The 27,271-nt window shown below is 55.7% G+C and overlaps 1 protein-coding gene across 4 annotated transcripts in view; it reads left to right on the top strand.

The window, feature by feature from the left end:
• PAX7 (paired box 7) overlaps positions 1-26,482 on the top strand; it is a 98,148-nt gene extending 71,666 nt beyond the window's left edge. For all 4 annotated transcript variants that reach the window (XM_032303051.1, XM_032303049.1, XM_032303050.1 and 1 more), the window contains exons 8-9: positions 15,291-15,537; positions 22,520-26,482. In XM_032303051.1, the coding sequence (XP_032158942.1) occupies positions 15,291-15,537; positions 22,520-22,635 (363 nt within the window). In that variant the 3' untranslated portion in view covers positions 22,636-26,482. The remainder of the gene's footprint in view (positions 1-15,290; positions 15,538-22,519) is intronic.
• Positions 26,483-27,271: the final 789 nt, after the last annotated feature.

Below are 27,271 nucleotides of genomic sequence, written 5' to 3'. Positions count from 1 at the left end.
GAAGAGGAGAGCTGGGTGGGATGTGTGAGGAAGACCCACCCCTGCCCAGCTCCTGTCCCTCCATCCTGATGGTCTCTTGGGGACCAGCGAGAGTATGAGGGCTCAGCATGCACCCCTCTCTCCAGACAGTGGGTCTGATGTTCGGGGTTGGAGGGTAAAGGTCCTACAAGGGCCCCTGTCAAGTGTCTTATACAAAGGGGGCACATCCAGGCTGAAATTGAGACGTGATGCCCAAGGCAGAAGTTCCTGAGCCTCCCACAGGGCCTGCCTTCCCTTCCCCACCACAGATAATGCTCCCACCCCAGCTCCCGCTCCCCTAACTCCCCATGTTCTCCCCCAGGTCCCCTGGATGCTGACCTCAAACCCAGCTGATTCCGTGCTCCCTCTCTAGGGAGGAAGCAGCTGTCCCAAATGCGGTCCCTCCCTGCTTTGGCTCCCGAAGGAGCAGGAACAGGGTGGCTCTTTCAGCTCTGATATTGTCCATAGTGACGGCAATGACATCATCGATTTGTTTAGAACCTGGATATCCATGAGTACCTTTGCCCTGTTCCATGATTTGATCTTCACTGAATCCTGAGGGTCTGGAATCGTCAGGCCCATTTTGCATACTCAGAGAGCCAAAGGTCAAGGTCAGGAACAAGGGATAACGTTGGCATCCAAAGCCCAGGTCTGCCAGATGGCAGAGAGGAAACTCCCCTCTGTGCTGGGCTGCCAGGACAGGCAGAGGCTGGACTAGACCCTGGCTGCTCTGGGTCTGGTCTGGATTTCAAGGTCCCAGGGGATTCAGGAAAGTTTGAGAAGTGCCAGTTGAAGTGGCCTGTGCAACTGCCCAGCCCTCAGAATCCCTGTGAGCTCCCTGCGGTGACTCAGTGGACGGCCCTGGACAGCAGAGGCAAGAGAAGGGAGGGGCCTTGCAGGGAAGACCTAGAGGAGAAGCAGGGGAGCGGGGGAGGTGGCCTGAGTGTTCCCCTGGCCGGGCAGTCCTATGCTATGGTGACAGCCAGCTGGGCCAGGGTGTGAGCCTGGCCCCCGGGGCGGGGCGGGGTGGGCTCAGGTCTGGCGGAGGAAGCTCCAGGTGGATGCGGGAGGCGCCTCCTGCTGGAGGTATGCAGGAGTGAAAGGCAGAGAGACACCAGCAGACCCGTAGAGAGAGACAGTGTCTAAGCTGCTTCAGGGAAAGGGAGCAGCAGCGGGGGTGCATGGGGAGAGAGGGAGAGAGGTAGGGGGAGATAAAGAGAGTCTGGGGGAGAAGCCCATGGAGGGATAGAAACAGGAAGAGAGAGACACCCAGAGACTGTGAGAGACAGAAACAGGGAGGAGAGAAGGAAAAAAGGAGAGACAGAGCTATGCGGGGAGGCGCGCGCAGATGGGGGCAGGGACAGGGGCAGGAAAACAAAGAGCAAACAGGCCGGCAAGCAGGGCCTGATGGCTACTCAGGGGCCCAGCTGGAGGGACATGTACTTACAGAAGTGGGGTGGGGACAGGGAGCTGAGACAGGAGACAGGAGGCCCCCGAAGCTGGAGGGGGCACACGGAGAGAGAGGGTTTGAGGGAGGTACAGCGGGCTCTGCAGCAGGAGCCGCAGCCTCACCACCTCCCAGCTGTGTGCCCTTGGCTCCCTCCTCCTGCAGGAAGGCAGCAGCAGCAGAAAGGTGTCTTCATGCCCTGACCGTAGCCTGCTGCTCTGTGCTCCCTCCTCCCCTCGGCTGGCCAGGTGTCCATGGCAGCACCTTTTCCCAAGCAAAGGGGGCTGCCCGGGCCTGACCCCCAGATGCCCTGCTCCTGGCCCTGGCCTCCTGGCGGGGCAGTGGTTGGTCTCAGAGCCCCCAGAGCCTTGGGTTAAGAAGTCCTGCCCTTCTGACAAGTGTTTCCTTTTAGTTCCAGATGCCCCCCACCACAGGTGCTCCCTGTGATTAATGTCCCCACACCCCCCAGGCCAGAGACCAGCCCCTCCTCCCCAAGCCAGCGGCTGTGTGGGCAGCACAGGGACTGAGCCTTCCAGAAGCCTCTTCTTGTTCCTTCCTCTTCCTGCACCTTCTCCAGCCACCAAGAGCAGAGAAAAGATCCCTTCCTCGAAGCCATGCTCAGACAGGTCGGTTGGCTCAGGCTGAGGTTTTATTCATGTCTCTGTTTTCCCATCTGTGTGATGGCGTTAACAACCCAGCTGCTGCGGTCGAGAGAAGGTAGTGTCCTCGAAGGGCCTGGAGCCCCTTGGGGCGACACGGGGAGACTTCTGGGCTCTGCTAGATGCCACAGTCGCTAATGGTGGACGTGGGGCAAAGAATAACGTTGACTCGGACAGAGGCACAGGGAGTTGAACTTGGCATTGTCAGATTTTGGAGGGGGCATCCAGGCTTCAGCAACTTGAAGGCTCTTTGCCGTGGCAGGGAAGGGGCCATGAATCATGGGGCAGGTACGGCCAGGTGGTCGGACTGCTGTCAGGGTTGGGGACCATAGTCAGAGATGGAGACTAAGTTTGAATTGGCCAGGGTTGAGTGGAAGAGTTTTCGATAATAACTCTCCAGCTGGAGGCAGTAGCTAGCAGCTGTGTGTTCTTGAGCAAGTGACTTGACCTCTCTGTGCCTTGGTTTCCTGCTCTATAAAACGTGGGTACCGATCTCCCAGGGGTGTAGTGAGGAGCAGAGGAGTTAGTTAACACATGCCAGGCTTGGAATGCTGTCCAGATAGAGTGAAAGCCATGAAGGGCCGTCAGCCAGGATGCTGAGCAGTGGTATTTGGAGGTGTGATGGGCACAGGGTCATGGAGTTGGGCCGTACTGGGAGCTGGGGCCCTGGCCTGGCACTGGGGTGCACGCAGTGTCGGAGGGAGCCGGGACCCCATTCCAGCTCCTTTCCCCACTTGCCCAGCCCCCTTCCCAAATAACCCGTGGCATCACCTTCCCAGCCTGCAGCGCCCCGTGAGAAAGCTGCTATCTCTTCCCGCATCTCTCCGGGGCCCGGGGACCAGAGAGAGACAACATCTCTCTGCAGCCGTCCCCAGCCTCTTGTTTGTTTGGTACGTCGGAGCCGTGGGCACGTTTTTGCTAATTTTGTGACTGCCTTTATCAAATGGGGATTCACAGGCGCTTTATCCTCGATAAGTGGATTAGTCGGTGAACTAAATAAGACAGTGTGGGACGCGGGGCTGCTCTGGAGAAGATATTTGTTTCGTGAAGAATGGAACCTGCGTTCCCTGCCCTGCGCAGGCGAGGCAGGCCGGGCAGGGACGGCGCTGGAGGGCCCTCCACGCTCCTTCTCCTGGGGCAGCGGAGCTCAGACAGGGGAACTCTCTACAGTGTAGACAGGAAGTGGGAGGGAGCCTGGGTCCCTGGAGGACAGGCCCGTGGGTCTCTCTGGGGAGGGGAGCGATGGAACCCTGGATTCAGGCCAGCCACTGCGGTACACCTGGGCTCATCTGCAGAGTGTCAGGTGCCTGGGCAGCCGCTTCCTCCCTTCTCCCCCCTTCCCACCTTCCTAGCCTCTCCCTTCCTTCCTCTCCTGTCTCAGCCCTTCCACTTCCTTTTGGTTTCTTTTCCTGGTCCCCCAAACACCTCCGGGGAGCCTTTTGCTAAGGACTGTGAACCCAGACGTGGGTAAGACTGGTCCTTGCTTTTGCAGACAGAAGCACAGAAGCCAACCAGTGGGATAGCAAGAGGCGACTCTGGTCGCACACTGGGCTTCTCAGCTCCTCTCAAAGTCCCCCTGCTATGGGTTGAATGTGTACTCTCGGGGCCCTGGGGACACAGACCTGCGACACAGACACGCACGCGCCTTTTGGGTTCTTGGCCACGGCACTGCCATATTTGTTGGTCACAACAGGGCCGTAAAGTAGGGTCGTGTCAGGACGTTGCGCCGTTTTCGGCTGGTGACTTCGTGTGATGTGTGTTGTTGCTCAGCGGCAGGGCTGTCGGGCTGGCCGGGGAGGCAAAGAGGATGGGGAACATGTGGGGTCTGGGTGACCGAGAAGCAGAGAGTGCAGAGGGAGGACCTGGGTCGGGGCAGCTGTACGGAGGTCAAGGCCAGGAGACGGCCAGCACCGTGCCCAGGACAGGGGTCAGGGCAGGGATGTGGGTTTCCGAGGCGAGTCTCTCTAAGAGCCCCGCAGAGGGAGGGACGTGCTCGGAGAGAGAGGAGAGGAAGAGGCGGGGAGGATGCTTGTTCCAGCTGTCCCCCCACAGCTGGATGAGAACAGGGTGAGCCATGGCGGGGGGGGGGGGGCCGGAATCCAAACGTGTTCTTTTTCCCTCCCATTTTTAATACAAGCAGCCAGGAACTTGAGGTCTCCGTTCCGTGCTGCAGCAAGGATCTGGTTGCGGGCGAGGGGGGGAGCGGAGACTCGAAGGAGGGAAGAAAGGGTTGGAGCAACGCATTCGGGTCCCCAGCTGGTCCTTAGCCGCGTCTGTCCTCCCCAAGCTGCCTCCAGCTGACTGTGATTTTGCTATTTATTTACATGTAATTATTGCTATGAGGTGCAGATATTAACGCTGTCAAGAACAATTTGCTCTGACATTTTTCACTCGCTCCGTGCCCCCGCCACCGTCGATGGAGCCCAGGGCTCTCCCTGCTCGGGCCGCTGCGCACTCGGTGGCCCGGCCGGGAACCACCCAGCCGGCAAAGAGTAACGTCAACGAGCTCACCCGGCTCCTCTGCAAACTCATTAAGCTTTGAAATTGAATTTGGTCCAGGAGAGGGCTGGCTGGGCCCTGTTCCACCCGGCCTAGGCTGGCTTGGGGCCTCCCCGCACCCCGAGAAAACCGGGCAGGGGCTGGTGGCCGAACCTGGCAGAGGCCGGCGGGTGATGACAGTGGAGGGGCCTTGTCGGAGAGGTGGGTGTGCACACAGCCCCGAGACGGTCACAACGCGAGGGTAAGGGGCAGACCAGCAGGAACCCTCTCCGTTCTGTTACCTGGTCATCCTCCAGGAAAACCAGGCTGTTCTGAATCTGAAGGACGTCACCACGACTGATCCCTATCCGCACCTAACAAAGAGGCTTTCCTACGGAGTCAGCCAAGCATCTTCGCCAGCCCGCCGGGAATGGCATCACGGGGGAAGGAAGGATTCCGAGCCCGCCCTGCAATGGGTTTTTTAGGTAGATGCTAGAGGGAAAATCATCTTCGGCATTATACCTTCTGAGTTCAGATCCCAGTCCGGCACTCACTCATTGTGTAGACTGCAGAGAAGTAATTCGCTTCCCCAAGACTCAGTTTCCTGACCTAGAACCTGGAACAGCCGATACCCTTATTTCCTTGAACCTAAGACAATTCAATGTTGGCCCATCCTTGATCTTATCAGAAGGCATCGTGAAAAGCTTCGCACGCAGCTCCGTGGTCACTGCTGCGGGACACGGATGCTACCTGGCTGCTGGGACAGCCCCAGCAAAACCTGATAGGTGGTAAAATGCATTCCAATTTCAGGAAGATGAAAATACCCATCCTTCCCGCTGTAGGTTTAAGGGGTGAACAGCAGAGCTGCCTGCCCATAGTAGGTGCTTGGCACACAGTAGGTGCTTCATAAAGGAAGCCAATGATTAGTTTTCCTTTTGAGCCTCTCAATAACAGGGTTGGGTGGGGGTGGGGAGGCATTTGGTCATTCTGCTCCGGGGACTTGGCTCCTTGGAGAGGGGACGCGGGGCCTGAGCTATCACGGCTGGGAGTCCTTAACGCATTGTGATATGTGCCAGCTTGTCTGCCCAGGTACTAACGAGGCCTCCCTGCCAGCACTCACTCCCTGCCACGGCCAATCTGTGTCCTCGTCTCCGGCAATTACCAAGGGGGAGCACCCCCCACGCCAGGGGGGCCGAGAGCCTAGGCCTCCTCCTTCTCCTCCTTTCCCAACCTGGACCCAGAGTCCAGGAGGCCCCCTTCGCGCCCCCCCCAGCCCTCCCACCCCCCCTCCCCTCGGCTCAGCCAATTACGCCCCTGACACCTGGAGCTGCGGAACCACTGACGGACGAACTGTTTCTGTCACTTGCTCTCTGTCTTTCATTAGGGCTGCAGAGGAGGGGGAGCGGGAGGGGAGGGGGAGGAGATGGGATCTTTCATGCTTAGTAAGGCCAGATACATTAATTACAAAACGGCCATTTGCCGCGTGAAAGTGTGCTAATTAAATTTATGCAATCATTATCTTTAAATAGTCATATCTTTCCCGGCGATCGGCCCCTTCCTATTCCAGCCCCGCCGCCGCTCAGAGCGGTTGCTCTAATCCCCCTCCGCCATTATCGCCCCATCAGAGATGGTCCCCGGATCCCGCTGCACCCCACCCCACTAGCTCCCACCCCCGCCGGCAGCCAGGAGTCCCCGGCCATCCTGGCTTGGATACCTTACTCAGGAACCATCCAGGGAGGGGATGCCAAAGCCAGCCCCTCTCCAGGGCTTCCAGATATTTCTAGATGTTTCCAGATTTTGGAGATTAACATCTCGTAGAGCAAACATTGGAGATAGATGTGTGTGTGTGTGTGTGTGTGTGTGTGTGTGTGTGTGTTACAAAGAGAGTATCTTTAACTTCTTAGACAATGCATGGGAGTCATTCAGTCCATCCCCCCTGCTTTTAGTCCTTAGCTGGGCCCGAAGGACCCCCAGGGTGGGGAGGGGGCTCTGAAATCCATGGAGGGGAGGAGCCAGGTGTGAATGTGCCACAAGACCCCTCCATTTCTTCTTTTCATTCATGGAACTCCATGCCAGGCCCTGTGCTGGGGAAGACAGATAAATTCATTCATTCATTCATTCATTCATTCATTCATTCACTCAGTCAATATTAGTTGGACATCTACTACATGCCAGGCACTGGGACTAGGACAGCAAGTCTGCCCCCAGCCACTCCTGGCTAAATCCAGGTCAGGGTTAGGATCAGGGTCAGTGCCACCGCAAGGCTGGCAGCATCCTCTGGGTGAGGCCCAAGCCCAAGACTTTCCAGCTTAGCCTTCCTTCATCTTCCTCCGTACTCTGGGACTTCTTACCCAAGCCTAGGCTGAAGACTTTCTCTGCGGAGTTTACTCTCCCTGCCTCCCTCTGCAAACAGACAGACCCTCTCTCCTGGTCTTTTCAGGTCAGCTGTGTTGGACTTTTATGTGGGAGGGAGAGAGAACCCAGAGGAGTCTGGGGCTGGGGAGTTCCCCTCCGGTCAGAGACAGCAGTCAGTGACCCGCTGAATCCCCAGCCCTGGGGTATACCCTCCCTTGGGGAGATCAGATAGAGGGGGCACCCAGGACACATATTTGAACACACACACACACGTGCAATACTGACACACATGTAGACTCACACACACACACACACAAAGTTCATATATTCATACACAGTCCTCTCATGCACACGCATGTGTGCCCACACATCATATTCTGACACACATGCAATATTCCCACATGTGATATCCCCATGTACACCCACACTGTACACACACAGGCACAGGCACAGGCACACACGCGCACACGCATACACACGGACCCAAGAATGACCTAGAGCTGTCTATGGTAAAAGAAGACCCGAGTTGGGTGCAGGACCAGAGTATTGGACTAGAAGTCAGGCGTTGAGGGTTCTTGCCGCACTGATGCCACTCCCCCAGGTGACTCTCAGTGAGCCCCTAAGCCTGTCCCTCGTCTGGAAAGGTTGGAGGCTTGAAGGGAAATGCTTCGGAAACTGTAAGGTGCTGTGCTGGGCCAGAAAATGGCAGTAACCAGGCTTAGAAAAGCATTCGCGGAAGGCTGGTGGTGGTGCAGGAGAGAGGCTGGGGTCAGGGGGTGCGTGGCGGGGGCAGGGGAGCGGGCCGGGCAGGCGGGGCACCAGCTCTCCTGGTTGAGATGCGCACAGTGAAGGGAGGGTGAGGGGGGCGGGTATGGGGAGGCCGGCAGGAAATCTTGTTTGGAAGCTCAAAGTCAGCACCCGAAGCCCATTACCGCTGTCCACAGGGGGCAGGGAGAGGGGAGGGGGCCGATCCTCTTAGCAAGACGGAGCAGGAGAGAGGGGGAGCGGGGGTGCTTGGCTGCCTGGGTGGGTGATTTCTCGCTTGCACTAATCCCAGTGAGGAGCTGGGGCCCGGCGGTGGGACAGGCTGGGGGTGTGTTTGTGTGATGTGTGCCTGGGGCTCCACTGGGGGCTGCGGTAAGGTGAACATAGGCTCGTACGTAGGCTGCCTCCGTGAGCTGGCGATAATTGTGTTGTGAGATTGCAGTGTGTGTGAACGTGTGTGCGTGTTTGCGTGTGGGTCTGTGACACATGTGACGGGCTGTGACCCAGCTGTGTGCGTATGCACACTTTTTCATGTGTATCATTCTTTGTGTGTTCGTGTTGGTGTGTCTGCCTAAGGCCGTGTGCAGTCGGCACGCGTGTCAGTGTGTTTGGTGTGCGCGCCCATGTCTTCTCCACGTGGGTGAGGACTTGCCGTCATTACTATGTGTGTGTAGCGGTAATAACAATGATTTGAAAGCAGTGGCTCGCAAACTTGGCTTCGCATTAGAATCACCAGGGGCAGCAGGGGCAGCAGGCTTTAAACGCTCCTGATGTCCAGACCCTCAGACCAACTAATCAGCATCTCCAGGGTGAGAGATCCTGGCAGCGGCATAATGTGTGTGTGTATATATATATATATATATTTTTTTTTAAAGATTTTATTTATTTGAGAGAGAGGAGAGAGAGAGAGAGAGAGAGGCAGCACGAGGTGGGGAAGGGGCAGAGGGAGAGAGAAAAGCAGGGTCCCTGCTGAGCAGGGGGCCCTGATGCAGGGCTCCATCCCAGGACCCCAAGATCATGACCTGAGCCAATGGCGGACACCCAACCAACTGAGCCATCCAGGCACCCCTGGCATTGGCATTTTATTTATTTATTTTTTAAGATTTTATGTATTTGTCAGAGAGAGAGAGAGAACAAGCAGGGAGAGCAGCAAGCAGAGGGAGAGGCAAGTAGAGGGAGAAGCAGGCTCCCTGCTGAGCAGAGAGCCGGATGCGGGACTCCATCCCAGGACCCCGGGATCATGACCTGAGTTGAAGGCAGAGGCTTAACCTACTGAACCATCCAGGCGTCCGGTCCCCACTGTGTCGGCATTTTGAAAGACTTCCCCGCTGATTCCAGCAGGCAGCCAAGGTGGGGAGGCAGCAACTGGGCAGACAGAGCCCAATGGGGCAGCCGTGTCCCGCCTCCCCTGCCCTCAGTCAACCCCAGTGAGCTCCATCTGCACCCAGGGAGGGACTCCAGGCCCCAGGCCCTTGGGGACCAGGGTGCGTTGTGAGCTAGGCTGCCCCTGGTAATCCTTCAGCTCACAGAGACATAGACCATGAAGTTCAAGCGTTGCATTCCATTCCTGGCCATCTGTGCCCTTGCCTTCTCCCCTGACGGTGGGAACAGGCTGCCTTCCAAACATGTCCCCCACCCTCACCTCTTGTAGAATCAGAAGTGACCCAGAGATCTGAGTTGGAATGGAGATGAAAGTGCTCAGGGAGCCCCTCCCCAGGCTGAGGGCAGGAGGAGTGGCAGTAAGCCCGGGGGATGGTGTGCCATTGGTCTGTGGTGACACTCTCCTGGAGTGGAAGTCACCACCCCCTTCAGGCCTCAGCTTCTGCTGGAGACCTCACAGACTGGCCGTCAGGGCCCATGCCCTTCTGTGTGGGGGCAGGGCTTCTCCACCCAGAAAGCTCCCACTGTGTGCCAGGCCCCTGGGGAAGAAGGGATGAGAAGGACACAGTCAGGGCAGGGAGGAGTTCCGGGAATCTGCCCTCCAGTGGATGTCAAGCTCAGGCCACCTGCCTTCTCCAAGTGAAAGCCGAGGGGGAGTGCGAGCCTGTGCTGAGAACAGGCCCCAGTGCCGGGCACTGCCTGAAACGTTCCAGGTGCATTTCCTCAGTTACAATGCCCCTAGAGGTAGCTACAGTTCTTGCCATGCCCATCGTACAGATGAGAAAACTGAGGCACAGAAGGTTCAAGAAATCACCGAGGGTCCCAGCTCACCCGCGGAGGAGCCCGGATGCTGGTGCTGGTCTTCTGGCCGGCGGCGAATGGCTGAGTCCCTCTGGGGCCTCGGGGTCCCCTCTGGCCCTGCGGAGGTGGGGGCACCCTGACCTGCTCACACAGGTCCCGGTGGTCCTTGGCCACCTCCCAGCTCTGGTCCCATCTCCAGGTCCCACTGTCCTGACCTCTGCAGGCGTGATCCCTGCCCCTGCTTGTCTCCTCTGTGTCCCTCCGCGGTCCCCAGGCGCCCACCCCGCACCCTGCCACGGAGCCCCAGTGATGGCGATCCCCTAATTGCAGCCTCGCTCCCGAAGCGCGCTTGGTTATCACAGAGGGTGCAGATCCCACCGCTCAGCCTCCTCGGTCCCAGGCCCTGGGGCCAGCTCAGGAGCGGAGGGAATTAATTACATTTTTCCCATCCCCTTCTTTTAAAGGAGGGGAGAGCGCCACCGCGTCCCGGGGAGGGGGTGGCGAGCGGAGGATGTGGAAGGAGGGGCTGGCACGGGGCTCCTGCAGCCCGCACCCCCCAAACCTGCAAGCCTCTCCCCAGCGGCGGAAGGGGGATGAGGCCGCCCCTTATTGATTTAGTCTGGTGGAGGCTGGGACTGATTTAGAGCAGGGAGAGAGGAAGGGGCTGGGGGCGGGCGGGGGCTGCGGCGGGTGGGGGCCCGAGGAAGGGACGGCTGTCACTCAGCCTGACAGACAGCCCGGAGATTTGCCTTCAGATAAAACCTTACAGATGTGGAGGTCGGTATTGATTTTGAGTTAGTAACGGTAACGTACCAAGAAGTAATACATTAGCGAAAGCAAGGTCACCGGGAAAAAAGTAAAACCCACCGGGGGAGAGGCTTTAGCATTCTTGAGGGGGGTGGATTACCGCATCAGACTGGGACTTCCTCAAGTTCAAAAGTTTGCAGGCCCCAGACTTTGGCTGGGCCGCTAACCCTGGCCCAAGCTTCCTGCTTCTGCGGTCGAAGAGGGGCTTCCAGGGGTCCAGGGGCCAGCCTGGGGCCACAGAGGGCCACTTGGGTCCTCAGCACCCCCCACCGCCAGGTTGTCAAGGGCCTCTCTCCCTGCCGTCTCTGGCACAGCCTAGTAGGAAGCAGCACAGCTCCAGGTCAGGGAGACCCAGGTTCAAATCCCAACCCTGCCGCTTCCTGGCTTTGTGATCCGGGGTGTGCCTTTCCTCTTCCCTGTGCCTTAGTTTCCCTGTCTGCATAATAGGGGGAATAATAGCTCGGTTGCTCGAGGAGTCAATGCTACCACCTCTCTTCAGCTGGGTCCTGTCCCACTTGCTTGGAAACTGCCATGCCTGGAGACCGGGCATGGGATGAAATGGCAGCCCTTTGATCCAGAGGCCGCCAGGGACTGTGGGAGAGAGTGTGCAGCCTCCTTGCATCCTCATTCACACCTCTCCCAGATGTGGATTTGATTTGATGTTCCGGGGCAAATCCCATTGAACAAATCCCATTACGGGGAAAAATCTCCCCTGGCCTGAGCTGGTGCTGAGCGCCCCCCAGCCCCAGCCCCTGAGCACCACACAAGCCCCTTCTGACAAACTCCAAGAGGCCTTGGAGCTCTCAGGATTTTCACTCTCAGCATTGACCTTCTTCCTATTTCTTAAACCTGCTGGGTATGCTCCCACCCCAGGGCCTTTGCACTTGCTGGCTCCGCTGCCTGCAAAGCTTTTCTGCTACATCCTCCTTTGGTTGGCTTTTTCTGGTCTTGCTGGATAGCACTTCTTGGGGAGCTCTTGCCTGACTACTGTACTTATCCCCTTTGTCTCTCCTCTATAAACACTTCTCAGCATCAGAAATTATATTCTGTATTTACTGGTTTGTTGTCAGCCTCCTTCAGGAGAGGCTGGCTCCACGAGGGCATGGAGTAGCTGGTGCTCACTGCTGCATCCTCCATGCCCAGCTCAACGTCTGGCACGTCATAGGTGCTCACTACAGACTTGTTAAGTGATATCCATGAATTCAGCTGGTTTTTCTGGGTTCCTAGTATGTAGCAGGCACAATGTCTGTGCTGGTGGGGCAAAGGTGGGTCCAGCCCTCTCTGCAGCCTGGCACATGGTAGCCTTCTATGAAATGTTTGTTGAATGAATAAATGAATGAATGACAGATGTCTTCCGGAAACCCCATATCACTTGGTAGCCAGGACACAATGTGTAAGGCAGGAAGAGAGGGAGGAGTTAGAACAGGTAGGTAGCGGTCTGATCACAAAAAGACTTTGTCCTGTTTATCTGGGAGGTAATGAGGAGCCACTGATCTTTTTTTTTTTTTTTTTTTAAGATTTTATTTATTTATTTGAGAGCAAGAGAGAGAGGAGAGAGCGGAAGCTGGGGGAGCAACTGAGAGAGGAGGAAGCAGACTCCCCGCTAGGCAGGGAGCCCAATGTGGGGCTCGATCCCAGGACTCTGGGATCATGACCTGAGCCAAAGGCAGACACCTAACCAACTGAGCCACCCAGGTACTCAGCCACTGATCATTCTTGAATGCTGTGGTCAGATGTGTGGCAGTTCTCTGTGGGTCTCTCTGTCTGCCAGGATGAGCACCGTCTGTGCGTAGCTCCCAGCCCATCCCAAAACATGCTTCTCCCCTTGCATTCCATCGTCTCTTGTGGGCTTGGCGTGTTGGCGGTGCGCAGGAGGGAGGATGAAACCGGGGTCTCACCAGAGCTGCAAGACCCTCCCGAGAGTCTCCCCATGCCCACAGTTATCCTCCTGAAGGAAGGGGAATGGGGTCTGTGTGTTTTTCCTGAGCCTCTGAGTCTGATGTTGGAGTCCAGGCCTCCTTCCAGGGGAGGGCAGGGTTAAGGCTTATATTGGGGCGGTGGGGGCAGGTGGACATGGAGTGGGCGGTGATTTTCTTAAATTAGATGGAAAGTGGAGTCTAGATTGGGCCCCTGACGGGTAACATGGAAGGGAATCAGGTCCCCTAGCCCCCTGGCAAATGCTAGATTCCTGAGTTCGCCCTCAGATCCCGCCCAGACACACAGCAAATCTCCTAGGCTCCAGAGAACCCGTCCGCACAGTCGGAAAGCAACAAACACAGCCCACACTGTCAGGCCTCCTTCTCCACCAACCCCTTCGGGGGGTCCTTCTTGCCACCTTCCCTGTACCCCTCCCACCGAAGAGTGTGAGTTCAGGAAATTCCACGGGTCAGGCCATGGCCCAGAGTAGCTAGACACCTGCCCGGACCCTCCCCTTCTCGCACCCCCATCCCTGCGTGTCTGCCTTGTTGATGGGGCTGATACACCGTCAAGATCCCCCCCACAGCTGTAGGGGAGGCGAAGACCAGCCCTCCCCAGGCCCAGTGCCCTTGAGTCTGGCTCGGGGGGAAGGGGAGCGAAAGGACCCAGGATGGTGAGCCCCAGGGTGAGGGGATTGTGCCGGGAGCATCCAGGGAAGGGTCAGGGAGAGGCTGTGCTCCTGCCCTAGCCACAAGGGGCCCCTGAGCAGCGGCTGCCCGGGGCACCAGCTGATGCCGGCCCCTGGAGTGTGGACCTCTGAAGGGGTCAGACGCTCAGACCCACCCCTGGAGAGTCAGTTGTGACCCTGTCAGGCGAATGGGCTCAGGCCTCTGTGGGGAGCTGCTCCCCACAGGCTTGCGGTGAGGTCTGGAGAGGCCTTAGCCTTTTGAAGGTCTCTGTTACTTTGTCTGAGGAAGAGGCCTCACGGCGCAGCCTCGCACACCTCGGTAGGCCTCTGGAGCGGGAGAGCCGTGTGAGCTCATGTCAAGACGAAGGAAAGGAAGGAGAAAGAGAGGACAAGGCCGGGGGACGCTGGGGCGCTGTTTCCAGGAGCGCTGGCCTGGCGCAAAGCCCTCGGCACACAGACACCAACTCGTGCCCCCCAGCCACCCTCTGAACTAGGGACAGTCGTCATGTTCTTTTCCTCAGGACTGCGGGCAGTCACATTGCTAAGGGACACCTTAGGCTGTCAGTGGAGGAGACCAGGGGCAGTCCCTGGCCTGAGGATTCCACATCCATGCCCTCGACGCCCGCCCTGCCTCAGTGTTTCTGGTAGGAACAAGTCACAGGGGAGAAGGTAGAAGTTTCCAGAAGGCATCCAGTCAGCAACAAGATCATTGCTCTGATGCCTCTAGGCTGTCTTCTCTGGAGAGGCAACCAGAGAACACAGCCTGCTGCTACAGCTCCCTGCTGGGCGGGTTAGCAGCTCGGCTTCCCACCTGACGCTGAAGCCTCCCTCCCACAAGGCATGTGGCTTCCCCAGGAGGCCAGCAGGGTCCTGGGCCCTGTGGGTCGGCAGCACAAGGGCCTGCCTCTCCATCATCTCCCGGGATGGCACGGGACCCCCCGTGCTTCCACACAGAGGGGCGCCTAGCGGCCTGCATCGCCTTTCCCCACTCTCTCCTGGAAAGCTGGACAGCAGCTGTCACCTCCTCCAGAAGCCTTCCTGGACCACCAGACTGGCCCTTCCCTGGGTTCCCACAGCCCCCGCTGAACGGACTCTGTCGTGCTCCTCACCACTTCATATCCTGATGGTCTGCTCCCTGCTGCCTCCTCCACCAGATGTAGAACATCCCCCCTGCCGAGGGCAGGGACCGTGGTTCTTCCTCCTCTGAAGACCCAGGGCCCTGCCCGAGGCCTTGGGCTGCAGTCACCATCAGTGCATGGTTGTTGAAGGAATAAGTAGAACACATCTGTGAACCAACGCCAGGTTCTTTAAGCTGAGTATGGAGAGGTGAGCCTCTCCCAGCTAGGCTGGGATCACCAGTCCTATTTGCTATCCCGTCCAAGCAGGGACGCGGTGACGATCACAGATATCTGAGAGTTACCAGATTCAGAGAAAGATACCCGCGAGGCTCTTCAAAAGGATTGACCATGGATGTTGGCATTGTAGGGGCAGGATCTCCAAGTCAAGAGCAGAGCAGGCTTGCCTCAGGACCAGGGGTGAAGCTGGACTAGATCCAGGGTCCTGTTCTAACCTCTGTGTTGGAAGATGGGAGCCTCTGAGTCTGATAGGGGAGACACGCTTTCCTGTCTCGGAGGAGCCCCTGTCTGATGGGCGAGACATCAGCTAGTTTGTAGGTTCATTCATTCATGGGACAGGCACCCGATGTCTCTTAGAGCCAGGCCTGGGATACCCAGGAGGGGAACGCGGCCCTCCCCTGCCCCCTGGAGCTCTGGATGAGGGGGTCATTCCATGGGTCAGGATCCGACCAGGAGAAACCACCAAATGTCTGACCCACAGGGACTAGCAAACCTGGTGAACTGAGGCTCTCGGTGCTGCACAGGGATGTCGAGGGAGCAACCCCAGCCAAGGGCCGGTCCTCCGAGCCCCCCACTCCGAGCCTGCCGCCCTGGCCGCGCTGATCGTCTCTCCCCCGCAGGTAATGAGCATCCTGAGCAACCCCAGCGCCGTGCCGCCGCAGCCACAGGCCGACTTCTCCATCTCCCCGTTGCACGGTGGGCTGGACTCGGCCACGTCCATCTCGGCCAGCTGCAGCCAGCGGGCCGACTCCATCAAGCCGGGAGACAGCCTGCCCACCTCCCAGTCCTACTGCCCGCCTACCTACAGCACCACCGGCTACAGCGTGGACCCCGTGGCTGGCTACCAGTACGGCCAGTACGGCCAAAGTGAGTGCCTGGCGCCTCAGGCGTCCTCCTCCCCCTCCCCGTCCCATTCCGAGGATGGTCTTTTGATTTGTAGAGAGCAGCAAGGCGGTGTTGGGGTGGGAGTGCCCATTTCACAGATGAGAAAATCGAGGCCCAGAAAGAATGGGCTGTTGTCTTAAGCTGATACTGAGCCCGGGCCCTGCACTCCCGCTACCGTGGCTCTAGAGCAGTGCCGTCCCATAGAACCGTACTAGAAGCCACGAAGGGCATTTACAATTTCCTGGTAGCCACAGCTGAAAACGTAAGGAGAAGCAAGTGGAATGATTTTTCGCGAACATTTTTTGTTTGACCTGGTATATCGGAAACGATCATTTTGACACGTAATCCATACCGAGTTATGAGTGAGATGTTTTCACGTTTCTTTTCTCATGCGGCATCTTAGAAATCCGGCCCTTTTTAATTCAGTCACTTACGTTTTCATAGAACTACTCAGTCCGTATTTAAATTTCATAAAATTACAACGGAGTAGTGGGTTTACACACCCAAGTTGTTCCAGATATACTGTAAAGTTTCCCAATCATTAAGCTAAATCGAATTTCAGTTTTTCACATTTAAATTAGATAAAATTAAATTAAAATGTAAAATCCGGTTCCTCGCTGGCACGGCCACATTTCAGGGGCTCAAGGGCCACGTGTGGCTGGCGGCTGCCATGATGGATGGTGTGGTTCTAGGGACCCTGACCATTTCTGCCCCGGGGTGCGGGGGAGGGGGGACAGCTGGATTTTCCTCTCTGTCCCGTACCCAACCCCCCACCGTCCTCAGCCCTGTTTGCTCCAAACTTTGAGCTGGTCTTACGTACCCTCCCTGGCCACCATCGCCCTGGTACCTTGCCTAGATGCGGACTGGGGAAGGGGGGCGGGTGACCCTCGGACCAGAGGCTACAAGAGGCAGAGTGACCCAGCCACAGCCTCCAGCTGCCAGACGGGGCAGTGTGAGGGCAGGCGGGAGGCACTGGGAGCCGGGGTCACCGGGAGGAGTCTCCCCTCCTCTCCCCACCCCTGGCAAAGGCCTCACCTGCTGGTGTCAAACTAATCAGAAGGGCATTGGGTGAGAGGCTGAGGTCCCAGCCCGAGGGCGTCCGCTGCCTCCCTCCGCAGCCGCCCCGCCGGCCTCCCTGACCTCTGCTTCCTGCCCCCCACACCAGCCATTCCTCCTCACTCGGCCTTGGCCTCCACAGCTAAATGAGGGCCAGCTGTGCCGGCCTCCACCTCCAAGCTGTGCTCATGGCCCCTGCCCTGTGTGTGTGTGTGTGTTTGTGTGTGTTCAGTGCGTGTGTGTGCACCTATGTGTATGAGAACACACACGGCATAGATAGGTATGATTTGTGTGTCTGTGTGTGTCCTGTCGTTCAGCATACATGTGTTTGCCCACACATCTCTGTGTGTGGGTGTGTGCTGTATGTGTGAGTGTGTGAGGGACACACGTGAGTGTGTGTACACCTGGCTGTTCACGTATCTGAATTTAAATGAGCCTGTTGCGTCCACGTGATAGGCGTGTGAGTCTGTGTGAACACGCAAGTACTCATATCTGGTCCTGTGAGTGTGTCTGTCTTGCATACACACGTGTGTTTCAGTGTACATTCAGTTGTGCACAGGTGGTGTGCCTGTATGTGTGATGTCTGTGATGGGCATATGTCATTCTGGGGATGTGTGTAACAAGCAGGTGCGCATGTGTGCAGACGTGTGTAAGGGTGTGCGGATACGTACATGTGGCTCCATATCTGAGGGTATGCTTGTGCGTTCTGGTATGCACAGATGTTTGCCTGTGTCCGTGGATCTGTAAATGTCCTGGAGTACACGTGTATGGGCACGCACACTACACGGGCGGTGTGTAAATCTGGGTGCGTGAGTGCTACGGTGTGTACCTAGGTGAGGCCACGTGTCCCTGTGTAGAGCTGTGTCAGGGCACAGACACGTGGTGTTGCCCGTGTGTGTAGCCGTGCCTGTGTGGAGTGGTGCGCGTGAGGGACAAGTGTGTGCAGGGGGTAGAGCACGTGTGTGCAGGGGGTAGATCACGTGTGTGCAGGTAGGGTGGAGGGCAGGGCTCGCACGTGTGCACGCGAGTGTTTCCAGAGGGGCCCAGGGCGATCCCTGGCCCCAGCCCCCGTGCCCGGGCAGGGCGAACGGGACACACATGCTCTTGATAAAGAGTTGAGAGCGGCTCCGCGGAGGCAGCGGCCGGCCCGGGGCGGGCGTTAGTCACACCCGGAGCCCCGCGCCCTGCTCCAGGGGTGCCTGCCCAAGTCGGAAATAAAATTAACCCCAAAGTCAGCATGGGGGCTGCAAGGAGGGGGGATCAAAAGGGAAAGGGCCCAGGAGGCGAGAAAGGAGTGTTTGTTCCCCCTCTGCTAGGGGAGAAGCTGGCCAGAGCCATTTCCCCTCCTCCTCCCCCCTCCCTCCTTTCCGTTCTCCTCACTCTCCCCTTCTAGCTCCAGCCCTGCCTCCCTGGCTCCTCCAGGGGGTGGCTCAGAGCTCCTCCTGAGCCATATTCTCCAATCCTATCCAGAAGGCATCCCTGGGGCAGACCCCACCCCTCCCCACAAAGGTCCCAGGGTTGGACTGGGAGGGGCTCAAGGGAGAGTTGGCCCCACTATCATTGATTCTGCCCCCAGATCCCCCTGCCCCTGAACCTCAGTTTTGCCATCTGGGAAATGGGAATCCAGGGACAAGACCCCCCCCCCCCCCACAGAGATTTTCCATTGCACCTTCTTCCTCGCATTTGACATTTTGGGACAGCCAGGGACAGGGACGCATCAAGTTGCCACTGACCACCTGCCCCATGTTCATGGGAGACCAAATACACCTATGACTGGATTCCCAGCCCAAGTGCAAGAGTGCACATCCCGGACAGCCTCCGTGCCCTGGTCCGCCCATCCCCTGCTCCCATCTGTCCCAAGCGTGAGTCCCACCCACGCATGGGGCTGATGGCATGGTCCTCATTTCACGCCATCCTCAAAACCCCACCCCAAGTAGATTTTATGTGTCCTCAGCTTACAGATGCAAGAGCTAATGCTCTGAGGGCCTAGGGACTTCCCCAAGGTCACACAGGAATGAACGGTGGGCCCTAGGTCCCCTAACTTCCAACCCATTTCTCCTTTGGCCAAACCACGGACTTGAGTCAGACACTCAGTAATGATACACATCTCGGCCCACGTTTGTATAACAGATTCACGTCCATGACCCCACAGGCATCAGTGCGCAGAGAGCTGCACACACACACATTGATTCCTGAGTGTGCACTAACGTGTGTCTAGACACATGGCTTCGAGGTTTATTGAGCACCTGCTGTGGGTCTCGCTCTCATGGATGCCCTGTGTGGTGCACGTGGTTTATTCCTGGGGGACAGAGGAGGAAGGGGATCCCAGAGAGGCTATTTGCCTGAGATCCCGCCTCCGTGTGAATGAAGCCACGCCCACAGCCCCACCCTCAGAGAGCCTTGCTGGTGGGCGGGGCACGTGCACATGCACGTGGCCAGACTCCTGCGCAGGAGAGTCCATTCCACTTCCTGGGCCTCTTGTCTTCCCAGGGACACCTCCACACCCTCTTTGCTTGTCCCCGGCCATCATCTGTCCATCTGTCTGTCTCTCCTGTCCCTGGAGGGGGTGGGGGCAGGGGGCAGGGACGGGGCACACAGCAGATTAGTATGGCCCTGGCGTTCCCAGAGGCCAGGGCCGTACTAATGATGGGGCTGATAGAACGCAGAAGTGTGAAAAGAATTTTAATAGATCTGACAAGTCTAATAAGAATTTGTGTCTAGAAGGGTCCTCCTCTGGGGCCGCGGGCTGACGAGGCGGTGATGGCTGAGATTTGTTTACTGGTTGGCATCTCCTGCCAACTCCCGATTAATCTAATTTGAGACATTTAGAGCCCAGGCGCGGGCACAAGGCAGAGGAGAAGGGACGCGGAGAGACAGAGGGACAGGGAGGGCCATTGACAGAGGCCGTAATGAGAAATGTCACAGCCCCACCCTCACCGGCCTCCAGCTCGACCCCAGGGAGAGGCAGCCTGTGCGGCAGGAGGGTTGCCCTTGAAGTTGGCTGCTCATCAGCAAAGTTGAGTTTCTTGGTGTCTCCTTGCCCATCTTGACAGGACGTGAGTCCTACTGTCCGCTGAGCCCTGTCTGGCAGCCGCGAGAGGCTAAAAAGGATGACCCAGAGTGACCACAGGCACAAGCAGGACAAATTTGGTCTCCTCCAGCTCACAGGATATGTCTGACTGTGGGTCAGCAACCTTTCTGTGCCTCAGTTTCCACCTCTGGAAAATGGGAACAGCTATACCATTGTTGAGATTATTGGGATCGGTGAGAGGTGAAATGAGATTGCGTCCACCCAGCCTCTAGTGAGTGCGCAACGCAGGAGGGATCAGGCTTTGTCCTTCTGATTGTTCCTCCCAGCCAGACCTTTCCATTTCACCCCCCGGAAGAGCTGGAGAGCCCAGCATAGAGTCGGGTGTGAGGCACAATCAGGGGGAGCCTTCAGCTAGTCAGGAAAGGTCACCTGGCTTGACCACATGCCCTGGGACCCCTCACATGTCCTAGAGTAGAGAATGGGGCCAGTGCAGGATTTGGGGTGTAGAGTGCTTCGTAGCCCCTTAAGTGTTGTGCGCACATCAGGGGTTTCTCTGTAGGACACTGCCAGTAAAGGTGTGGGGGTGGTTGGGGGGGGGTTCTGGCACCAGAACACCTGGCCTTGAAATCTGGCTCCACAGCCTAAGAGCCATATGACCTTTCAAGTTACACAGTGTCTTAGGGCCGGGCCTCAGCCGCATCATCTGTAAAATGGGATCATGGAAGTGAGCACACAGGAAGCACTTAGACCAGGATGGGCGGAGCACCAGCTCAGTAGGCAGGAGCTCCTTCCTCTCTTCCTGCTGCTGCTCTGCAGTTCGGCTTCCTCCAGGTCCCCCAGGACCCAGATAAGACCTGCTCCAAGGAGCAGAGATGAGATGCTTGAGGCCAGAGATCAGAGCTTCTCATGCTTCCACCCAGAGTGAGGGGCAGACCCAAGGCAGGACAAGGCTGGCCACCACCACCTCTGTGCTACCAGCTGGGAGTCTGGAGGCTGGGTGACCTCAGGGACACCACTCAGGGTCTCAGCTCCAGCTCAAGAACCTGGGAAGCTGAGGACCACAGGGCCCATCCAGGCACTCCAAAAACCCCAGGACATTTGCATATCTTTGGGAAACTAGGTGCAATCCCTGAGCCCTCTATGCCCAGCATCTTAAAGTGCATCATCTCATTTAATCCTCATAAAAGCCCTTGATGAGGCTGGGATTTACTGTGCCCATTTTATAGACAAAGAAACCAGCCTGGAGAAGCAAAGTGACTTGCCCAAAGCTGCATGAACCAGAGATAGTTGGGACTCTGAGTTGTTTCATTCGCACCTCATTTCCTTCCTACCTTCATCAGGTAGGAATCCCACTGAATCCCAATCCTACAAAAGCCCAAAGCCATTGAGCTCACTGAGCACTGAATCCCTTCATATACATTTTCTCACCTCATGCCCCACAATTCTTTGACCTAGGTGCTATCATCATTCTCATTCTATAGACAGGGAAACTGAGGCTTGTATAGGTGAGCTGGTGTGCCCCAGATCACAGAGTAGAAGTTGGTGGGTGCAGGATTTGAACCTCTAGGGAAAATGGCCTCAATTATTGATAACTGCCCTCTCACTTCCCTGGGCCTTGCCCACTGGCGGTGCCCACACCTCCTGGCCCTACCCTCACGGTCCCTCAGTGGGCAGGTGACAGGGAGAGTATCGGGCCAGGCCTTGTGATTCCAAGGCAGCGCTCATTCGATTACTTCTCACCTCTGGATCCAAGAGATCCCAGGATTTGGATTGGCCACAGCCGCGGATTCCGGCTTGGGAGGAGGCATCTCTGTGCCTCAAGAGACCTTGGTCACATGCCAGCCAAGTCACTTGGCCAGCGCTGACTTCTGCAGTAGCCTCATGCAGGCACAGTTCATACAATCAAGACAGAACACGTGCACGCTTGACCCAGCAGTCACACCTGCACACACACACATACACGGACACGTGTGCCCGGCTTAGGTGCCACCCACCTGTACGCACCTACCTGTGTGTGCACAGGCATCCCCACTGTTCTACTCACACAGGTACACACGGCTTGCCCGCATGTACACGTGTGAGCCTTGTTCATATGTGAGCGTTCACGTTCGTGCCCATGACTACACAGAGGTTTTCATTTCCACTGCTCATGCATACTCAGACTCTCCTCTCCCCATCTGGATGGCCAGAACTTCAAAGCGAAAGGCCTCAGCTCTCTTCGTATCAGGGTCCTGGCTTCTCCTTCTGCATTTACCCCTCAGCTCAATTGCAAATTCTACTTTGCTTCTTTTTTAAAAATTTTTATTAACATATAATGTATTATTTGTTTCAGGGGCACGGGTCTATGAGTCATCAGTCTTATACAATTCACAGAACTCACCATAGCACACGCCCTCCCTAATGTCCATCACCCAGCCACCCCATCCCTCCCACCCACCCCCCAAACCATAAGAGGCTCTTAATCTCTGCTTTGCTTTTGAGTAAGGGATGTTGCTTTGCCTCATCCATGAGCTGGGCTCAGGGTCAGAGAAGACAGAAGGACCTTGCCCTCATTACTACTTGGGCTCTGTGAGATTCACTGGACTTTCCCCATAGCAGACATACATACAGGTGTGTTGGAACTAATTCTTCACTCAGCAGTGTAGATATCCTCTGTACCTTCTTACAGAACCCATGAGAGAGCTGAGCAAATAGTAAGTGTTAAGTAAATTATTTGTTGCATGGTCAGAGAGGAGGTAAGAGGAAGAGTTTCGTGACAAGATGGATGGATGGATGGATAGATGGATGGATGGATGGATGTGGGGCAGATGGAAGAATCGGCAAAAAGAACCTCAATGTCTAGGATTTTCTCTTTCTTTTTTTTTTTTTTTCCTCCAGCTGCTGTTGATTACCTGGCCAAAAACGTGAGCCTCTCCACACAGCGTCGTATGAAGCTTGGGGAGCATTCTGCAGTGCTGGGACTCCTGCCTGTGGAAACTGGCCAGGCCTACTAGGGCCCCTGGGACAACCTGCCCCAGACCAAGTCCCAGTCCAGCCCTTACTGATCCCTGAGCCTCCCAGCCTCCGTCCTTTCATTGTCCTGGGGTCCCAGGAGGCCAGGAAAGGAGCCCATTCCCTTCTCATAGCCCGTGCTCTGGAGATGTGCAGCCAGTCTACCACTCACTTATGTTCAGGAGCCCAGAGTGACCCCCTTGGAGTCTGCCCCTCCACTGTCTCCCTGGAGGGTTTCTGGTTAAGCCTGCAGTCCTCCCCCTAGTCAAATCCTGTCCTGGTCTCTGCGCTATCTCAGGCACAGAAATGGAAGCTCACCCTGAAAAGAGTACCTTGGGCACCCAAAGGAGGATGGTGACTGGGATGAGGTACTAGAGCCCTTTGGACCAGACTCCAATGAGTCCCCTGGCCAGAGGTGGGGGTGGAGTTCAGAGGGTCACTCTTAGCTGGAAGCGCTGGGAACTAGCCCTGGCAGGTGGATCTCTGGCCCAGAACCAGAGCCCATTCCTCCTTTGGATGCTGGGATGTCAGCAGAGAGAGGACCCTAGCCCTGTGGTTTTCCCAGGGGAATCACCCAGGAATTCTGAGGACTCCAGGACCCTCCCCACACACCTCTGCTGGGTGTAGGAGAGGAGTCTAGCCCAGGCAGGGGGACCAGAAAGGGCAGATAGAGGCCTCCCAGGAGGCAGGGTTCACCAGCAGTGGGCTGCCAGGTACAAGGACCCAACCTAGGCACCCAGAGACAGCAGGCGTCTAGACTGAAGCCCAAATGCCAATCTTGCCCACCCCACGTGGGGTCTGGGGAGCCCACGAGCCCTTCAGTTTTCTCATTCTCTGAATCAGATGGGAGGGGGAGGGAGCAAGTTTTGTGTGAAGAGGCAGAGGGTAGGCTCAGAAGGGGGCTTCATAGCTGGGGTCCCTCTGCTTGTGAGCATCAGACCTGTATCACCAAAGTCTTCAGGGTTATGCCTTTGAGTCCACAACCCATGGAACTGCAATCTCTCCCAGAGCCTCCCTCGGAGACCTAAACCTCTGGGAAGCAGTCCTCCATCTGCCCTTTAAGCTGCTGGGGTGCACAGAGCTTCCCTTGGAGCTCTGGAGGAGGTTTCTTGGACCAGCAAGGACTGCTTATCCACAGACAAGACCACCAATTCCCCTTAACATTTGGGGTGAGAGGGGGCGTGTCCCTGTCCCACTGACAGTGGCACCTTTCAGTGTTGATCCACTCTAGGCTGAGAGGGCCTTGTCTGGTCATCCAGCACAGTTGGGGTGGGAGGGGTGACATATGTGGCCAGTCTTCAGGCCACCACTCCTGTACAGGCAGGGGATGCCAAATGTTCCAGAGAGTAGGGGAAAGGCGCCTTCCTTGGCCACACCCATGGCTTCCTCATATCTCTTCTCTTTAAAAGTCGAGACATTTGGGGAACGGTTCAAGCCCCTGGCTGTGCCTCCCTTGGGACTTTCCATCACCTTCACCTACTTTCAAAACTATATTCATCTTCACCATGAACATGATTATAATCTACACTTGGATCACCTTTATCAAGTGCTGCTAGGCTAAAGGCACTTGTGACGGGAGACACAGCACTGAATCTGCAGAGACTGGGCCAGATTGCTTGTCCCCACCTGGGCATGTGAGGCCACCTCTTTGCTCCACCCGTGCCCCTTGCTCTCAGCCAACATGACATTCCTGGAGGGAAGGGCTGCTGCCTTGGGAGTCAACCTGAGTTCCTCCCTACTGGGGAACTGGACTGGCAAGATGCTAGGATGCTTTCCTGCATGGACGCCTCCTCTGTAACAGATGTTCACCTGCTTCTCATCTTCAGACTTGGTAATATCAAGCCTGTCCTGGACTGTGGCCAGGGGGGCTTGTATTTCTGGTTTAGAGGAACCTATTCATACATGGGGACAGATAAACTTTCTGGTAGCAGCAGATACCTGGACACGTGTAGCCCATGGAGTTCAGCCAAGATTTCGAATGAAACATCTACTGCAGGAGACTTTTGATCCTTCAAGTTCTGGACAGAAAGGAAGACTGTGTCATCCCCTGGTGACCCGGTCCCCGTGTTTGAAACCAACACAACCAGGAAGCAGCTTTTAAGATCAACCACGGTCTTCACTGACATTCCTTGAATGGTCAGTCCTCCCCGCTGGAGGACTGACTCAGAAATCATCTGAGCCCCCTTACATACCCAGGAGCAGGGCTCTCAGGCAGGTGACATTAAAACTGCCCAAGCCTCACCCCCAGGAGGTGACATTCCTATGCTAGGACCAATCCCAAACATCTGCCCTCTGTGATGAAATGGGAATAAACCAACTGACTTATTATGTCCGACTTCTCTGGAGTTCTCCCAAGCCGCCATCTTGGTAGTAAATGGGATTTATTCCGCCTGGAGCCCCGCCCCCTCAGAGAGAGACCCTGACCTTGATGGGTTTTCCCTAAAACCTTGTGTATTAATGTGTCTGGCCAACTTAGTTCATAAAACTCTGTCTTGTGTTGGCAGCTCACCCCTTCACTGGAGAGATAACGTGGGACAAGAGGTATAAGGCTTCAAACTCTAGGGTTGACCACAGCCTACAAAGAAGGCCTGAAACTCAGTGGCCATGCCAGCCCAGAAACAATCCCCATCCATTCCTGTAAATAGAATCCATAGAAAAATAAGAGATGTTTCCTCCAACTTATCACAAGTAGCTGTTGGTCCTACCTATTGGGGGGGGGGTCCCTCTTCTGAACTCATTGTATATTAGTTGAAAATGTGGTGATGTGCTGTTCGTTTATAGGAAGTTGACTTTTATATAAATATATATATATATACATATATATATATACTAAAAAAGGAAAGAAAACCCCCACAGTGTGTGTCGTGCTAGTGCCAGGGACCATCTGTAGGGATATATCTACATATTGTGTGTTTCAGATTATACATTCCAGGCTCTGTTGGGTTCTTTCATTTTTATTGCTTTGTTTTCCCATTTGGTATTTCTCTCTTGCTATGAAAAAAGTGATGTGTAAGAACCAAGCTATGCTTTATACTCTTATTTTTTACTTGATTTACCTTTCCCATTCTTTTGCCAGAAGAATATGAAGAAGAGAGATAGAGAAATGAGGGAGAAGGACAGAAGGATGAAGAGGGAGGTTTGCCCAGAAGGAAAATGAGAAGGTCAGATTTCCAATCTGACTATGGCTTGAGAGCAGAATAGGACCCAGACTTTGCCCAGACTCCACCAAGATCCAACGTTTTAGATGGAGCTCGCAAAGCATTCTGAGATTTGGATCCTGGAACTTGGTGAAATTCCATGATTGCCCAAAAAAGACATTCTCTGCTGCCTCTCTCAGGTTGATATTCTCGCCAAGCTCCCGATGTGCCCTTCACTGCTGGACGCTTTTTGAAGTTGACAGCTCTGTCCTGCAAAGACACCTAACCCAGACCAAATGGGGGGCGGGGGAGGGGTATTCCGGCCGCCATCTTGACATGCTCAGCGACAGCTGTGTATTAAATGCTTTTTCTGTCAACTCTATCGCCAATCCCCCACCTGGGAAATATCTACATAGCACTCTAGATCATTCCTTCTTCCTAATAATTGCAACTTGGTTGCTTCTGTGTTTGACTCACAGCCATATTCCTCCATGTGTAAGTGAGTGTGTGTGTATGAGAGTGTGAGTGGGGTGTGAGTGTGGGCCTGTGGGCACAAGGGTGTGTGTTTAAATATAATCGCACCATAATTTATTCAGCTATATGGAATAGTAGACTAGAAAGAGAAATTGGCATTTGCTTTAACTACCTGCTTGTAAGTGCTTCCTCTGTAACTCAGGCGTAACTGTTATACATTAAAAGAAATTAAAGCATTTCCGAGATTCTGTGTACTCAATTGATTGTCATTAGGCAGCTTTCCTAAAAGGACCCAAGGGGTGGTTGAGAAGCTGTTTGACCTAATTTGGGGGGTCAGGGTAAGACCTCTTGGTCCTCCATACCAAGCAGGTGTTAGGCATATAGTGGATGCCTAATCAATATTTGATGAATGAATGGTGTTGCTTAAGCATCTCGCTGTTGAAATTTCAGTTCTGTTCACTAGGCTAGATTTCTTGCTGCGAAGTTTAGAGCCCTCTGTGGTCCTCTCCCAATACATCGAATTTGGAAGGTAGGAGAGTACTCAGAAACTTTCATGTTTTCAAAAAAAGGAGGAGAAGGAGGAGGAGGAGGTGAATGAAGAAGAAGAAGAAAAAGAAGGAGGAGGAGGAGGAGTGGGGGGAGGAGGGGAAGGAAGCTTCCATGTTTCCTTAAGACGCAGAACCTGATGTGGGGATTCATGGACAGGTGATTTTATGGAGGGAGAGCTCTCAAGGGAAGGGCATAAGGGAGTGAAGGAAATAACATAGGACAGGGGAAGGAGCTAAACAAAGAGGGAGCTTTAACTAGAGTCTGGTTTCAACCTGATAGTGCAGGGAGCTCTGGAGGATGAGTAGCACAGAGTTAGTCTCACCTTGAGTGTGGAGGACCGGTCTTTAGTTCCAAAGGGTCAGTCACTCACTGGCTGCTGGCTGTCCCTCGGAATGTGGGTAGGTGAGTAAAGGCTAATGTGCCCAAGCGACTCTGGTCAAAGTGGCTCCTGTGGCCTGAGGGCAGTTCTCCAGAGGAA

This window comes from Mustela erminea, chromosome 10 (genome assembly GCF_009829155.1).
Source record: "Mustela erminea isolate mMusErm1 chromosome 10, mMusErm1.Pri, whole genome shotgun sequence".
NCBI classification, from domain to species: domain Eukaryota; kingdom Metazoa; phylum Chordata; class Mammalia; order Carnivora; family Mustelidae; genus Mustela; species Mustela erminea.
The sequence above is the reverse complement of the archived record's forward strand: the minus strand, read 5'-3'. Positions and strand labels throughout refer to the sequence as shown.